This window comes from Lepus europaeus, chromosome 12, assembly GCF_033115175.1.
Source record: "Lepus europaeus isolate LE1 chromosome 12, mLepTim1.pri, whole genome shotgun sequence".
In the NCBI taxonomy this organism is placed as follows: Eukaryota; Metazoa; Chordata; class Mammalia; order Lagomorpha; family Leporidae; genus Lepus; species Lepus europaeus.
In genome coordinates this window covers 100021137-100037803 of record NC_084838.1, presented here as the reverse complement: position 1 = coordinate 100037803, position 16667 = coordinate 100021137, and the positions used below count along the sequence as shown (strand labels likewise).

Here is a 16667-nt window from a genome sequence, read left to right as displayed (position 1 = left end):
AAGAAAAAAAATTGATTCCAATACTTTAAATTCTCTAAATTGATGCTCATGCAAAAATATATATTAGTATATTGCCTATGAAATACACATTGACTTCAGAGTGCACAGAGGCCCAAACGTCACACTGCTACTTCTTAAGTACCCACAAGAATAAAAAGAAAGTCGCTCCAACCTTATGCTGCTCATGGTTTTTTACTCTCGTTTCCTACTTTGCCAGGACCTTGATGGTAGCTTTTTGGCTTGGGGAATGCCAGACCTCAAGAGAAGGTCACTTGATCCTTTTCTAAAAAATCAAGGGACAGGGAGAGTATACCGTCATCTGCTGGCCCCTTCCCCAGATGCCCACACCAGCCTGGGATGGGCTGGGGCCAGAGCCAGGAGCCAGGAAGTCAGTCCAGGTCTCCCACTCAGGTGGCAGGGAAAGCAAGGACTGCCTCCCAGGGTCTGCACTAGCAGGAAGCAGGTCTCAGGAGCCAGAGCCGGGGATGGAACCCAGGCACTCTGCTGTGGGTGGAACGCAGGCATCTTATCCGCAGGTTGCATCTTTATGTGTAGGGCACATTTGCACACAGGGGTACTGGACCCGTATGTGTATCTACAGGGCCACAGGCCTCGCTGGACAGAAGCACATTGTGGTTTTCAGAGCCACTGGCTCCCGGAATCTGACTGTTTGTAATTTGACAGCCTGAGCTGGCTGCCACCAGCATCCCAGCTCAGACACCTTGGAGCAAGGCATCCACATTGCATCTGGATCTGAAAGCATTCCAAGAAGCAGCAGGGTGGTCTACACTGGTGCCAGGCTCCCCAGAGCCCCACTCCACCACAGAACAGTCTAGAAGACTGACTCCATCATCAGCTTGGATTCACTGGACCCTCAAAGGGTAAAAACTCCATAGAAGCCTGGCACGTGCTCTGTCTCCACCCAATAGCTCTTCCCTGTCCGGCGGTGCAGGGTGGCCCAGCAAGGCCCAGCAACCGTGGCTGCACAGCTCCGTGCTGCCCTGCCTGACTACAAATGAGCACATGGCACCTGCCCCGAGCCACCGGGCCACACAGCACTCCAAGAGCTGAAGCCGGGGTCACACCCTTAGCAGGACAAAACCTGCTTGACAAAACCAAGGCACACCAGATTTCTCAAGCTTGCTCCATGCTATCAGTGGGCAACTCTGAATGTGTGAGACGCATCTTTTGTCCAGCGGAGCAAGTGTGCTGTCTGCCCTGGGTGTCACCACCCAGGAGCCAAGGTCACAGCACCAGGAGGAGGTGCCAGAGAGCACATGCATGCTCTCATTCTTTCTAGGACAGCCTCTGTGACACCACGGGGTGATCTAAACCGAGGTGTTTCTACTGTAAACACCACCAGGTCTAACACCCAAGGGCCCATTAAGAGACAACCTGGAAGGAAGAGGGTTAAGACCAGGAGCTGTGGGGGAGCAGCCTCCGGAAACCTTGCCTTGGGGACCATAAGGCAGCTTAGCGTCCCCTGCCCCAAGGCAGAACCTCAAACTGACTCCAAAGACCCAGAGTGGTGGAGGCTGTGCCTGTCCAAGACTGATCGGTGCGGCTCATGTGGTGCCGTACTTGGCATAAAATGAATCCCCAAGGCTCCTCGCACAACAGGAGGCAAGGGTGACAGGGCCCCGCTGGGGGCGCTGGAAACCCACCTGCTGCTCAGTCGTCCGGTGCTGGAGGCGGGATACAGGTGCGCAGCCCAGCACAGCGGATGCTGCAGAGCCGGGGGGTGCGGGGGCGGCGGGGCGGCAAACACAGGGCCAGCCCGCCGTTTGGGCAGCATGCTGCCTTCTTGTAGTACAATCCCACGACTATTGCCCAAACCTCCCGCTTGCCTCTTTTCCCCTTGGATTGTGCTTGTTGGGTAAAACTGCAGGCTTACACCTTCCTAGAGGGATTTCCCAGTGGAATGGTTCAGCGGAATTCAATTTTTGCCTGGACAACTACAAACTTTTTTTTTTTTTTCATTAAAAACATACAGCACAGAACATTAGTCTTACATCTTTCTTAGTCTTAAAAAATATAAATATAGAGGGATAATTTGTACAGGATGTATAGGTATGTACACCTTTAGTATGCATGTGAGAGATCTGGAGGAAGTTTATAAAACTTGAACTCGGGCTCTGAGCCCACAAGCAGCTGGCCGGGCTCCCACGCTAGCCCTGGTCTCCCGGGGGCCTCCTCTCCACCGGCTGCTGCAGGCACAGCTCGCTCCCCGCCGAGACGATGGGCACACTGCTCTCCAGGTGGTGGTTGATGAGGTGGCTGATGCTGTCGAAGACCCTGTCCTTTGTCCGGACCTGTGAGAGAGGCGGAGGGGAGACTGAGCATGCTCCATGGCAGGTTCGGGGTTGAGGAGGGCTCCCTGGGGACCAGCCCGGTTGCTGACGACAGCTGCTCAGTTCTGCCCACGTCCCCTGTCTGCTGCTGCGGGACTGAGCCCTGGGACGGCTCGGTCCATCGTGCTCTGGGCACGTTCCGTGAGAACCCAGTCCACTCCAGCACCTGCAGGCGGCCTCTCTCCCCGTCCCCTCCCCAGGCAGCACTGGCACCTGTGCTTCCCTCATAGGCGCTCCAGGCAGCCCCGGGAGCTCCCCCACTGGAGGTGAGCATGGCTGTGCTGCGTGTTTGTGTCTTTGAGTTCTAGAGCCTAGCACAGCACCCAGGTGGAAGGTTGGGGCCCAGCTGGAACAGACTGGCAAGGAGTTCAGGCCCGTCTCCCTGACTTGCTCTTTTGAGGCAGCAGGCACCGGGCTCACCTGTGGGCCCTCCTGGCCCTGGATGCCTGCGGGTCTGCACCTGCCCTGTAGCCACGAGGATCCCTTCCCCATGAGTGTTCACAGGAGTTGCTGGGAGCCCATCCTTCCCCACGGCTGTCAGCTCGCCCCACAGCCCGTGGGGGACTTCCCAAGGGGATGTCTATTGTCCTTACATGTTTGTCCCCATAGTCTCCCTTCTCCAGCCTCTCAGACACCCCCACCTCCCCTAATGCTGCACTCTTGTCTGTCTCTCCCTTAGGCCATCGATGGGCCCTGGACCTCTGGGACATCAGCTCCAGATGCCACTCTCACCCCAAATCTACACTCTGGGTGTGCAAATGAGAAATCCTGGCCAAGGGGCTCTGAGAGGCCCATGCCGCCTGCTCGGGGCAGTGATGGCAGCATTGAAGTTAGGCTGCTTTCCCCTGCAGGACCCCTGTCCATCCCTCTCTGGAAGCCCTGGAAGGGGAAGGGACCTCCCAGGCCACATATCCTGGTACTTGGACAAAAGGATGTCATGTGTTCGTGAGATTCAGAAAGGAATCCTCTGCAAGACATTCCAATGTATTCCCACTGGGGTTGCTTGATTCCCCTGGGGTTCTTGGAATTCCTGACCCAGAGGAGCCCCTGAGTGACCTGAGCAGGGTGCATGTTCAGAAGATGGGCCCCCAGATGCTCAACCTGAGGCCATATGTTGGGTGTTGCTTTAACATCAGCTCCTCCTGTTTCCCTATGATGAACACTCATGTTAAGTTCTGAGAGAACTGGGGTGCATGAAGAAGGGATCATGACATACAAGTGCCTGGGGCCATGGTCGCCACTTGAGCTCCCTGCAGGGCCCCAGCCTAGGCCAAGTCCATCCAGAGCTCAGGGTGGAGCCTGGGCAGCAGTGCCCCCCCCACCCCCCATCCCAGGGACTCCAACACACTGGAAAAGCTGAGAGCACTGGTTAGTACCTTTTTTGAACACGAGAGTTGTTCAAAAAATTCATGGAGGGGCCAGCACTGTGGCATAGCGGGTAAAGCTGCTGCCTGCAATGCCAGCATCCCATATGGGTGCTGGTTCGAATCCTGGCTAGCCCTGGCTGCTCCACTTCTGGTCCAGTTCCCTGCTAATGACCTGGGAAAGCTGTAGAAGATGGCCCAAGTGCTTGAGCCCCTGCTACCTGCATGGGAGACCCAGAAGAAGCTCCTGGCTCCTGGCTTCCATCTGGCCCAGCCCAAGCTATTGAGGCCATTTGGGGAGTGAATCAGTGGATGTACAATGGAACTCTCTCTCTCTCTCTCTCTCTCTCTGTAACTCTTAGTTTTAAATAAATAAAATAAATATTTTTTAAAAGTTTACAGAAAATAGTTCAAGGAAAAGCTTGTTTTAGTGCAAAAAGTTTAAAATCCATGCATATGATGGATCCTCAAAAATCTTTTTGATACCTTCCAAAACAGAAAACACCCCCCCTCCCCAGGCGGCACTGGCACCTGGTGAGTTCTACAACATGTAAGGAAGAATTTCTGCCAATTCTCCATGAGCTCTTTCATAATATGAGATCAGACAGATGACTTCTAACTCATTCAGTGAAGCCAACATCACCTGAACACCAAAACCAAAGACTTTAGAGAACACTATGGATCAGTATCTCACAAGGGAACTACTTAGACTTACATCTAAAAGAAAGTATAAAATCTATATGAGGAAAAACTAGGATAGTCTGTTAAAAGAAATCAAAGCAGAACTAATAAAATGGAGAGATATCCCATATTCATGGATATGAAGATTCTATATTCAAAGCAATCCCATTCAACATCCCTACAAGTTATATCATGGACAACAACAAATCAATAATCAAATTTAGACACACAAGAAAAAGGCTCAGAGTGGCCAACACAATACCAAAGGAAAAAAGTAAACTTGGAGAACTTTCATTACTCAAGTTCAAGACTTATTATAAAACATCACAACTTTAGTCATCAAAACGTCATGGTATTGGCAGAACAGTGAAACAGAACAGAGATCCCAGAGACAGACCCACACAGATACATCAATGCATTGATGACAAAGTATCGAGGGCAATGCCATGGGGAGAAAGTAGCCTTTTCAACAAATAATGCTGGAAAACTGGACATGTAGACATAGATCTTATATCTTTTACAAAAATTGACTCAAAATGTATCACAGACCTAAAGGTAATGCAAAATTATAGAATTCCTAGAAGACAGTGATGGGAAAAGACCTAGATAATCCTGGGTTTGGAAAGAACTTTTTGAGCATAACTTCAAAGACACAATCCATGAATGAAAAATTGAATAATCTGGACTTGATTCAAATTAAATTTTTCTGCCCTGTCAAAAGGATGACAATGCAAGCCACAGACTGGGAGACAATATTTGCAGGAAAAAAAAAATCTGATAAAAGACTCTTAGCCAATATATGTACATAAGGACTCTTAAGATTCAACAATAAGAAAATGGCTCAATCAAAAAAATGGGTCAAAACCTTAACAGACATCTTCCCAAGGAGGACTTACAGAAGACAAATTAGCTTATAAAAAGCAGATTAAAACAACAGTGAGAAATCAAGACACCTTTTGGAGTGGCCAAAGTCCAGAACATGCACAACACCAAGTGCTGGTGAGGAGGTGGAGCAATAGAGACTCTGATTCGCTGCTCATGGGGATGCAAAATGATACAGCTACCATGGAGGACAGTTTGAGGGTTTCTTAAACAGTGTTATCCTAAGGTCCAGACATCACTGCGGCTCAATATTTATTCAAAGGAGCTGAAAGCCTAGGTCCACATGGATGATGAGAGGAGCTGTGCTCATAACAGCCAAATCTTGGAGGTAATTAAGACGCCCTCCAGTGGGTGAACGGTAGCACATCCAAACAATGGAATGAGGGTCAAGCCAGGGTGAAGTCACAGAGGAAGCTTGAATATATATTACAAGTGAATGATAGGTCACTTACTGTATAATTCAAATCATACGACATTCTGAAAAAGGCAAAACTAAAACTATGGAGACAGTAAAAAGATCAGGGGTTGCCAGGTGCTGGGGGCTCGTTGAAGAGGTACAGCCCAGGGCTTCAGGGCAGTGACACTGCTTTATGGTGGGCACATGACACCAGGCATCTCCCAAACCCACAGACGGCGGGACAAGGTTCTTGGGCGAGGAGGCTTCACAGAGGAGGGAAAGCGACACCTGCTGGTCCTCGGCTCGCTCAGGAATGGTTCCAGGTAGGAATTCCTTTTCTGGCTTGATTTCTCTAAAGCATTATTGCTGGGAATGGGTTACTATTCTCAAGGCTAATTAAAATAGGCTCTTCCCTCGCCTGGCTCTATGTGGCAGGTGATCGGCAGGCATCACCCCCGCGTCCACCAGGCGGGGTGGAGAGCTGGGGTAGAGGCAGGGGTGAGGGGTGAGAAAGCGGGGAGGGGAGGAGAGGGCAGAAGTGGGGTGCTGATTCTGTGGCAGGTGTGTTCCTGCCACACCTGGGGGTGCAGGGATCTCTGTGGCCTGGGGACAGCTGCGGTCAGTCTTGTCATTTTGCCCTTCCTCCCAGGTACCCTCATTGTCCCCACAAGGGTTGGGGGAACCGTGGGGGCTTCTCTTGACTGTGACCAGACCAAAAACAAGACAAATCATAGGCAGATTCTGGCACCACAATCGGAGCCACCTGGGTATCACTGGCCATAGAACGAGATGGGGCAATCGTTCCCCCAGGAGATCCCCAGGGCTGGGAGGAGTAGGCAGCAGCAATGAGACGGGAGGGAGCCTGGTGGTCAGCAGTCTTGGGTCATGCACACAGCTCTCCACACTTCCTGCTCCACTGACGGTGACTACACCTGCTTTGAAGGGACATCAGCATGATGGGGTAGCAGCTCTGCCGTACCCCGGTGACCATCAGAAGTGCCCTGTGGCAGAAGCCGCCTGTTCTCTGGCTGTATGTGCGAGCCTTATGGGGACATGGGGGTCTGGGAGGGTCACTGAGCCCCCACGCCCTGGCAGGAGATGGAGGCAGCAGGACTGGCCCTTTGGAAGAACATTCTAGCAACATCAACTCTGCTGTTTCTTCCAACCGTGTGTCCGGTATACTGTTGGTGCCGGCTGTTGCCACTGACTCCACCTTCAAGTTGATGTCTGAAGGAGCTATGCAGCCGGGTGGGACCGTGGTCCCTTATCCCCGGAATATCTCAGGGGACCCTGTGTGCCCGTGAAGGCACTGCTGTGAGCGTGGCCCCTCCCGTGGGACCCTGGGCTACCTGGGAGCTGTGCTGTCCTGGACTGGATAGGAGCCACTGCTCGAGAAAACAGGAAGAAAGCTTCACACAGCTGCCACCGAGAGTCAGCTGGGCCCACCGCCCTCAACGTCCCCAAAGACATCTGCCTGCAATGCCCTCAGTGGCCAAGGACAATGCCAAATCCACTCACAAAGGTGAGGGCCCAGGACACCAGCCCATAAAGAACACAGCCATCCCTGGAAATTAAGTTGATAGCTTAGTAAAACCCCATTAACCCAGAGCAAAGCAGAGGAAGCAGGTACTGGAGGGAAGTGAGCAGTGGGCGCTCCCTGCAACCCACCTGGGTCACTGGGCAGAAGGGGCCTGAGGCTCACCTGCCTTGGCTACTCACTGGGGAGGTTAGGCCAGCCCTGACAGGTGCAAACTGTGTACCTCTAGCTCCCCCTTGTAGAGAAAGATCACAGTGGCAGGGTATTTGATATCTAAGCGGGCAGGTTCCTTGCACAATGTCAAATGCAATTGTTTTCTTCTTAGTTACAGCATGCTGCCACCCAGAGCCCTGCTTGGATGTCCACCCAGGAAGAAGGTGGGCATGGGCAAGCCGCAGGGACCCTGCGTTGCCCTGGGGGCTTCCAGTGGCAGTTAAGAGAGAGAGAGAAAATATCTTCTAGCCACTCGCTCACTCCCCAAATGCCAAAAACAGCCAAGGCTGGGCCAGGCTGAAGTTAGGAGAAGCCATGAACCTCCATTCGGGCCTCCCTGCATGTGGCAGAAGCCCACCTACTTGAACCATCACCTGCTGCCTCCCAAGGAGCTAGAATTGGGAGCGGAGCTGGGACTAGGACCGGAAGTCCTGTACGGGATGCTGGCGTCCCCAGCAGCATCTTGACCACTGTGCCAATCACCCGCCCCACGCGTCCTTCCTCATTTGTAAACGCTCTGCTGAGCAGACTCATGGTTCCTGATCTGAGTGTGTCAGAGTCCCTCGGAGGAATGGAGAAACCTGCCCCATGCAGAGGTCCTGCCCTTGGGGGCTGGGGGCCCGAGAACCTGCATTTCTGAGCCTATTCCAGCTGGTGCTGAAGCGGCAGGGCCAGGACCTCACTCCAAGAAGCCCTGGGCTGAGCATCAGCTCCAAGCACACAGGTCCAGTGTGCATCGTTCCCAGGAATGACCATGTCCTCCAGTCCACACAGAACAAGAGGCCTCTCTCGGGCAGCCCCCCGACAGGCAGAGCAGCCTGGTGGTTCCAGCCCCTTTCTCTCCCAGGTGCACAAATACATCCAGGGCACAAAGCAGGTGCCCCGGGGCCTTTGTGCCTTAAGAACCATAGTCCTGCCCAGGGAGGAGCTGTCTGGTGCTGTGACAAGTGACAAGAAAGCAGTTTTGAGCGCCTGCCACACCCCGGTGCCCCTAACAGTCAGTTCTGTATGAAGTGGTTACTCCCTAGGACTGCTGTTGGAGTGAAACAGCAAGTCCATAGCAGCAGGCAGAGCCACCAGGAAGTGCTCAGGACCTGCTCGCTGGGCCCATTTCTTAGCAAACAGAACAGTCAACATTCCCCTGGAGGCAACAGGTGTCCTAGAAAGATTTTGAGCAGAGACTTGCCGTGAGCAGAGTCTCCGGCTGGCAGTGCTTAGTGGGGTACCGAGAGCCCAGGTGGGTGGGGAAGATGGGGCAGCTTCCAGGGATGTTGGGAGCAGTTCAGTCAGCACAGTCATCTCTCAGTATCCCCGAGGGAATAAGACCCCGTTGGACACCGAAATCCACAGGTGCTCAAGTCCCTTCTATAAAATGGAGCAGCATTTGCATGCCAACTGTGCACGTCCTCCAATTTGCTTTCAATCGTGCCTATGTGATAGAAATGAGCAAGTTGTCAGAACCAAGATGGCGTTGCTTGGGTCAACCCTAACAAAACTACATCAACAAAGCCGAGAGGCTCTGAAGGAAGGGTTCCTGCACATAGCTGCCCCATAGTCACTGTTACCCAAGACTGCCGGAGTCCCACTGCACATGGCCAGCACCTGTCTGTTCACTCTTGGACTGACATCACCCTGGTTACTATACACCAGGGCCAAAGACCATTGTTCCAAACAGGTGATGTAAGCTTCCTCATTTTTGTCTTTAAAAACTTCCCTTTCTCTCAACCTCTGTGAATATACCCATGGTCTCCTAAGGCATGTGCATTCCCATCGAATAAATGCCAGTATTCTCTGGGGCATCTCTGATTTGTTTGTTTGTTTGCTTTGATTGACATTGGATACACTGTAAATGCCAGGTGAGTAGCTGTGAGGCTGCACTGTTTCGGGAATAGCAAGAAAACAAATCTGTGCATGTTTAGCACAGGGGCAGCTTCTATTTTAAATATGTTCAATCCATGGTTGACTGAATCCATGGATGCAGAAGCCGTGGACACAGAGTGGACTGTATTTGAAGAAGCAGCCCGAGCAGGTGTGGGGGTGCAGCTCAGTCACTGAGCTGTGAGAAGGAACCCAGGCAGCAGGGCTGGGCCGGGAGGTGGAGACCATGTACTCCTCTATAGATGCACTGGGCTCCTGTTGCCTACGGTGTGTTTCCGTGGAGCTGACCTGCAGGTGGTTAGAAGCGTTAATGAGTGCACTCGCTCAATGGTAAAATGATTACATCTGGCCCCTTCCAGAGGGTCAGATGGGGATGTTTTCTGATTAAAATTCAGATCCGGGGGACAGGCATCTGTCACAGTCAAGAAGACGCTGCAGAGGGTGCCCACAGCCCACATCGAAACGCCTGGGCTCAAGTCCCAGCCGAGCCTCCAACTTCAGCTTCCTACCAGTGTGCACCCTAGGAATCAGTGGACGATGGCCCACGTCCTTTGGCCACCCACATGGGAGATTCAGGTTGATTTCCAGGCTCCTTTAGTGTGGTGCAGCCCTGGCTATTGAAGGCATTTGGAGAAAGAGCAGATGGACGATGACTCTCCCTCACTGCCTTTCCTAATAAAATGAAAATAAAGATAAATAAAATAAATTTAAAAAGCCATGTTTCCCAGATATGGTACAAAACCATCAGTGATACCTTAACCTTAAAAAAGAATAATAAAAAATAAAATCCAGGTGAGGCGGTCACAGGCTGCGCAGGTGGAGCTGCTGCCCCCTCTACCTTTCTAATTTTGGCTGGCTCCCCCAGCAGACGCTCCGGCTTCTCCCCATGCCCACTTAAGGGTTCCCTGAGTCCAGTCTACCACAGATGGGGTGTAGACCAAGCCCAGACACACTACCCAGGCCTCTCCCAGGTTGGAGATGAAGAGTGCTCCAGGCTCTTGAAGACTCCTCAGGTGCGGGGCCCACCTCACACCAGCCCCAAGCTGGGAGGCCCTGTGTGCCCAGGGCTCACACACCTACTGCTCAGCCTCTGCTCCATGCAAGCATTAGCTTTGCCCCAAGACAGTGAGCCTGTCCGTGACGCCAGCCTTGCTAGGACCCTGCTTGCTCCCGTGGCCCTTCTCCCCAGGGGGATGGGGAGGCCACAGGGCCCCTTGGACACTTTGGAGTTGGCCCCCTTCCCATCTGTACTGTGCCCGATGCCCTTTCCCGAGGTAGTTTCCGGCCACGGAGAAGCCTCGGGCATGCCCACGTTTGCCTGAGTCAGCCAGTCCTTTCCTGACCACAGAAAAGGAATCCAGGGTGGAAAACCGGCCGTGGACGCCGGAAGGGAAATGCCACATCAGGGTTCCTTCAGAGCTGTGCGGGGAGCAAGGGACACTCCTGAGGAAGGGGCCAATGTTTACTGTGGTTTTTTTTTTTTAAGATTTTATTTATTTATTTATTTATTTATTTGAGAGGCGGAGCTACAGAGAGGGGGATACACAGGGAGAGATCTTCCACTAGCTGGTTTGTTCCCCAAATGGCCGCAAGGGCAGGAGCTGGGCCAACCCAAAACGAGGAGCCAGGAGCTTCCTCCAGGTCTCCCACGCAGGTGCAGGGCCCCAAGCACCTGGGCCATCCTCCACTGCCCTCCCAGGCCCCTAGCAGGGAGCTGGATTGCAAGCAGTTGGGGCACTGGATGCAGGCAGAGGCCCCACCCACCGCACCACTGGTCTAGGTGTTTTTTTTTTAATGTTGCTTGATTGAGAAGTCCTTGAGATGAAATAAGCAGAGTGCAGCTCTGAGGTTTTGTGTCACTCAGCATGACGTAGGGAGGGCCCTACCCCTGCACCCCCAGCACCCAGTAAAAGGACGGCTGGGGGGCAAGGGGGGGGACAAGTGTCAGGAACAAAGGAGGAATGGAGGAGGGTGGACCTCCACACAGCGGGCCAGCAGAGAAGAGGGAGGCCTGCAAAGAACAGAGAGATGGGGAGGGGGCACCGCAGGCAGAGGGAGGGTCCCCAGGCAGAGGACGTGATAGTCAACTGTGGGAGAGGGACAGTGGGGGGGGGGGCGGAGAAGACTCAGCCCTCCATGGGCCAAAGCAAAGCATTTAGCCTCCAGGGAAGAAATCCGAGAGCATATACCCAGAGAAACTGAACACGCAGCTTGAGGAGAATTCAGGCTGCAGGAGGACGACCCTGACTCCAAGGAAAGTTGTCTTGGGGAGAACCTGGAAGTCAATACCCCTCTTCCTTGTCGGACAGCCATGGCCCCCACGCACTTCGTTGCCTGCATCCTCGCCCTCCCCCCACAACACTAATAGCCTCAGAGTGAACAAACTCCTCCAAGAAATGGAAGAAGAGGGAACACAGCTCCAAACTCACTCTGTGAGGCCAAAGACACCATAAGAAAAGTGTCTCTCAAGATGGAAAAGTTTTCAAGAAAATGTCCAGAAATAATCATACACCATGACCAAGAGGGATTTGTCCCCGGAATGCAAGGTTGGTTCAACATCTGAAAATCAGTTATTGTCACACATTGCAATAAGGAACAGAAGAAAGGATCACAGATCATTTCACTGAGCACAGAGAAGGAGCTGACAAAACACAGCACCCTTTCGTGCTAGAAATACTCAACTAAGCCAGGAGTAAAAGCTAGTTTTTCAGCCTGACAAAGCTTTGAAAAGCCCAAAGCTAACTAGATACTTTCCCCCTGAAAGCACTAAGAAGACAAGCATGGGGGGGCCAGTGCTGTGGCTCACTAAGCTAATCCTCCACCTGCAGCACCGGCACCCCAGGTTCTAGTCCCGGTTGGGGCGCTGGATTCTGTCCCAGTTGCTACTCTTCCAGTCCAGCTCTCTGCTGTGGCCCAGGAAGGCAGTGGAGGATGGCCCAAGTGCTTGGGCCCTGCACCCACATGGGAGACCAGGAGGAAGCACCTGGCTCCTGGCTTCGGATTGGCGCAGCACCAGCTGTAGCGGCCATTTGGGGGGGGGGGGTGAACCAACAGAAGGAAGAACTTTCTCTCTGTCTCTCTCTCTCTCTCACTGTCTATAACTCTACCTGTCAAATAAATTTAAAAAAAAAAAAGAAGACAAGGGTGGCTGCTCTTGCCACTTCTATTTATTTTTGCACTGGGAGGGGTCATACACAAGGTAATTAGGTAATACAAAGAAATAAGTCACCAAGATTGGAAAGGAAAAAATAAAAACTTATTTGTAGATGACGTGCTATTACACACAGAGAATCCGAAGAAATTGACATAAAAATGCTAGAATAAATGACTTCAATAAGCTTGCAGGGTAAAAAAAATCAATTGCATTTACACACTTTGCAATAAACAATCTGAATAAGAGCAACTCAAAAATAAAACACTTAGAAATACAATTTAGCTATACTGAACAGTACAGGCAATTGAGACACGACTGTAACATGATGGTAAGTATTTATGTATCTAAACATAGGAAGGGTAAAAGAGGCAACTCTAAATTTACTTTAAAATGTGTCTTTTGGGCGTTTCTCTGGCATGGTAGGTTAAGCCTCTACCTGTGGTACTGGATTCCCAATTGGGCCCTGGTTCATGTCCCGGCTGCTCCTCTTCTGAGCCAGCTCTCTGCTAATGGCCGGGAAAAGCAGTGGAAGATGGCCAAGTGGCTGGGCCCCTGCATCTGTGTAGGAGACCTGGAAGAAGCTTCTGGCTCCTGGCTTTGGATCAGCTCAGCTCCGGCCTTTGTGGCCATTAGGGGAGTGAACCAGCGGATGAAACACTTTTCTCTCAATCTGTCTCTCCTCCTCTATCTGTAACTTTTTCTTTCAAATAAATAAAAAATAAATCTTAAAAATGTTTTCTTCTTCAGTAATAAATTTAGTTTATTATAACTTTTTTACTTCATATTTATTTATTCAATTAATTTATTTGAAAGGCATAGAGACAGACAGGTGGGCAGACAGACAGATAGCTCCCATCCTCTGGTTTACTTTTAAATGCCTGCCATGACCAGCGCTGAGTAAAACTGAAACCCAGAGCTAGGAACACAACCCAGGTCTCCCACATGAGTGGCAGGGACCCGACTACTTGAGTCCCCAGCTGCTGCCTCCCAGGGTGTGCATTAGCAGGAAGCTGGAATCAGAAGTGTGGCCTGAACTTGAATTCAGCCACTCGAATATGAGACCTGCATATCCCAAGTGGCATCTCCAGCGCTCACCAAACACCCATCTCTTTCCTTGATAAACTTTCTGATTTTTAAAAACATTTTTGATGCATTTGGAATAACACAGCTTAAAACACACTTGTATAGTTGTCCAAGAATATTTTCTTTGTGTCATTCTTCAATGATTTTCCTATTTAAATTTTTAAAAATTTTTTCAACTCTTTTGTTGTTGTTGTTGTTGTTAAAAACTAAGACGCACGCACACATCAGCCTGGGCTTCCCCAGGGTCAGGATCATCGCATCACTGCCTTTCACTCCCACATCTTGTCTCACTGGGAGGTCTTCAAGTCAGTGGCCTGCAAGAAGCTCTCATCTCCTGCGATAACAATGCCTACTGGAATGCCTCCTGAGGACCTGCCTGGGGCTGCTCTACAGGTAACTCTGTTTTCTTTTCTTCTTCTTTTTCATAAGTAGAAGGAGTATCCTTTAAAATAAGTACAGCACAGGAAATAGACAAATCATAACAGTCACTTATGATCATGACAAGATATTCTCTGCGCTATACAATCACATGTGCTCTACTTTTTGATATGACCACCCTCACGGTTGTGAGGCATCACCACAAACACTGTGTCATGCATTGCCTTGCATTTCCATGGTTACGATGTCACTAGGCAACAGGAATTCTTCAGCGCCATCATCTTACAGAACTACTGCTGGGCATGAGGGTATTTCAGAAAGTTTGTAGGGAAAGGGAATTAAAAGCTAATTTACTTTGCTGCAAAAATTTTTGAAATCCCTGCATTTTTTTTCACAATATGCATTTTCATGAATTTTTGAAGAGCTCTGTTAGATATAATCTCAAAATTTTTGCACCAAAACAAACATATTTTAAAATGAACTTTACGAAGTGCCTTCTTTTTTTTTTTTTTTTTTTTTTTTGACAGGCAGAGTGGATAGTGAGAGAGAGACAGAGAGAAAGGTCTTCCTTTTTGCCGTTGGTTCACCCTCCAATGGCCGCTGCGGCTGGCACATAGCGCTGATCCGAAGCCAGGAGCCAGGTGCTCCTCCTGGTCTCCCATGCGGGTGCAGGGCCCAAGGACCTGGGCCATCCTCCACTGCCTTCCCGGGCCATAGCAGAGAGCTGGCCTGGAAGAGGGGCAACCGGGACAGAATCCGGCACTCCAACTGGGACTAGAACCCGGTGTGCCGGTGCCACAAGGCAGAGGATTAGTCTGTTAAGCCACAGCGTCGGCCATGAAGTGCCTTCATTCAAGGATGACTGTTGGCTGAAATGTGACTGCATTCCCTAAGTGATGTGCAGAGTTCACGCAGTGCTTATCAGAAGCACAGCTGACTTCTCTGTATAAGTCAACCAGTTATTTAAAGTTCATATGGAACTTTGAGGGCCCCAAATAGCCAAAACAGCCCTAAAAATATCAAAGTTGAGGGATTGAGCCTTTCTGACTTAAAAACTTCTCAGAGGTGTGGGTACTGTGGCACAGTGGGTTAAGCTGCCACTTGGGATGCCTACATCCCATACTTAAGTGCCAAGTTCAAGACCCAGTTACTCTGTACTTCCAACTGAACTTCCTGCCAATGCACCTGGGAGGCTGCCGATGATGGCCCAAGTACTTGGGCCCCTGCCACCCACATGGGAGACCCTGATAGAGTTCCTAGCTCCTGGCTTCCGTCTGGACTAGCCTTGGTGTTGCAGACATTTGAGATACAAATCCTTTATTACATAATTTTTTAAAACTCTTGCAACTCAATAATAAGAGAAAAATAAACCAATTAAAACAAGAGGGAGAATTATCTGTACACGCTCTCCTTTAAGGAGTTATATAGATTGTCAACAGACAAATGAAGAGATGCTCAACATTGTTAGTGATCAGGAAAACACAAATCAAAACCCTGATGAGACTGCACTTCACGACCTCCAGGATCACTGGAATCAAGTCAGAAAGTAACAGGCACTGGCGAGGATGTGGAGAAATCAGAATCTTCATACACACTTAGTTGTAATGCAAAAAGGTACAGCCACTTTCGAAAACAGTCCATCAGTTTCTCAAATAAGAACTATAAAGAGTTACCATAGGATCAAGAAGTTCTACTCCGAAGTATATACCATGAGAAATGAAAGCGTGTGTTCACATAACAACTTGAATGCAAATATGTATAGCCACATTATTCATGATAGTCAAAGCAACTTCTGCGTCCATCAGAATAAAATGTTCTGTGTCCATGCGACGGAGCATCTTATGGTTCTAAGAAGAATGGAGCTCTGATGCCCGCCACAAAGTGGATGAAACTTGAAAACACTGAGAGTAGCCAGACGAGAGCTCACACAGCACTCTATTCTGCTCGTCTTAAAGTTCAGGACGGGAGAAGCCACAGAGACAGAGATAGCTTCGAGATTCCCAAGGGCTGGGTGAGGGAGAAGGATGGCAGAGCAGGGAGGAGACAGGCAAACAGCATAGCATTCCTTCTTAGGGGGAGGAAAACGTCCTAAAATGGAGGGTGGTGGTGGTGCACACTGTGAATGTCCTAGGAACCGCTAAACCATGCACACTCCGTGGGTACAGTCTGCAGATCACATCTCAATCAAGCTATCTGGCATCAGTTCATGGAACACACAGAGGATGGAGGCATACAGTGAACAAGCCCACAGAGCAGCTGCAGCCAAACGACAACATGGGGTTTCCTGAAGACAAACGTCCCATTTTCCAAACAAATCACTGGTGTGGAGGGGAGGAGGAAGGAAAGCAGCAGGAGACAAAAGAGCATTGAGAGGCCGGCGCCGTGGCTTAACAGGCTAATCCTCCGCCTTGTGGCGCCGGCACACTGGGTTCTAGTCCTGGTTGGAGTGCCGGATTCCATCCCGGTTGCCCTTCTTCCAGGCCAGCTCTCTGCTATGGCCCAGGAAGGCAGTGGAGGATGGCCCAAGTGCTTGGGCCCTGCACTCCATGGGAGACCAGGCAAGCACCTGGCTCCTGGCTTCGGATCAGCGCGATGCGCCAGCCGCAGCGGCCATTGGGGGGTGAACCAACAGCAAAAAGGAAGACCTTTCTCTCTGTCTCTCTCTCACTATCCACTCTGCCTGTCAAAAAAAAAAAGAGCATTGAGAGACACGACAAAATGCACACATGCACCGTGTTAGTAAGAGGAG

The 16667-nt window shown here is 50.7% G+C and overlaps 1 protein-coding gene across 1 annotated transcript in view; it reads right to left on the bottom strand.

Annotated features, from left to right (window-relative positions):
- Window positions 1–2168: 2168 nt before the first annotated feature.
- The window catches only part of SHC3 (SHC adaptor protein 3), a 169610-nt gene continuing 155111 nt past the window's right edge, over window positions 2169–16667 (bottom strand). Inside the window, exon 12 of the mRNA XM_062206804.1 lies at window positions 2169–2312. Coding sequence (XP_062062788.1) covers window positions 2169–2312 — 144 coding nt within the window. The remainder of the gene's footprint in view (window positions 2313–16667) is intronic.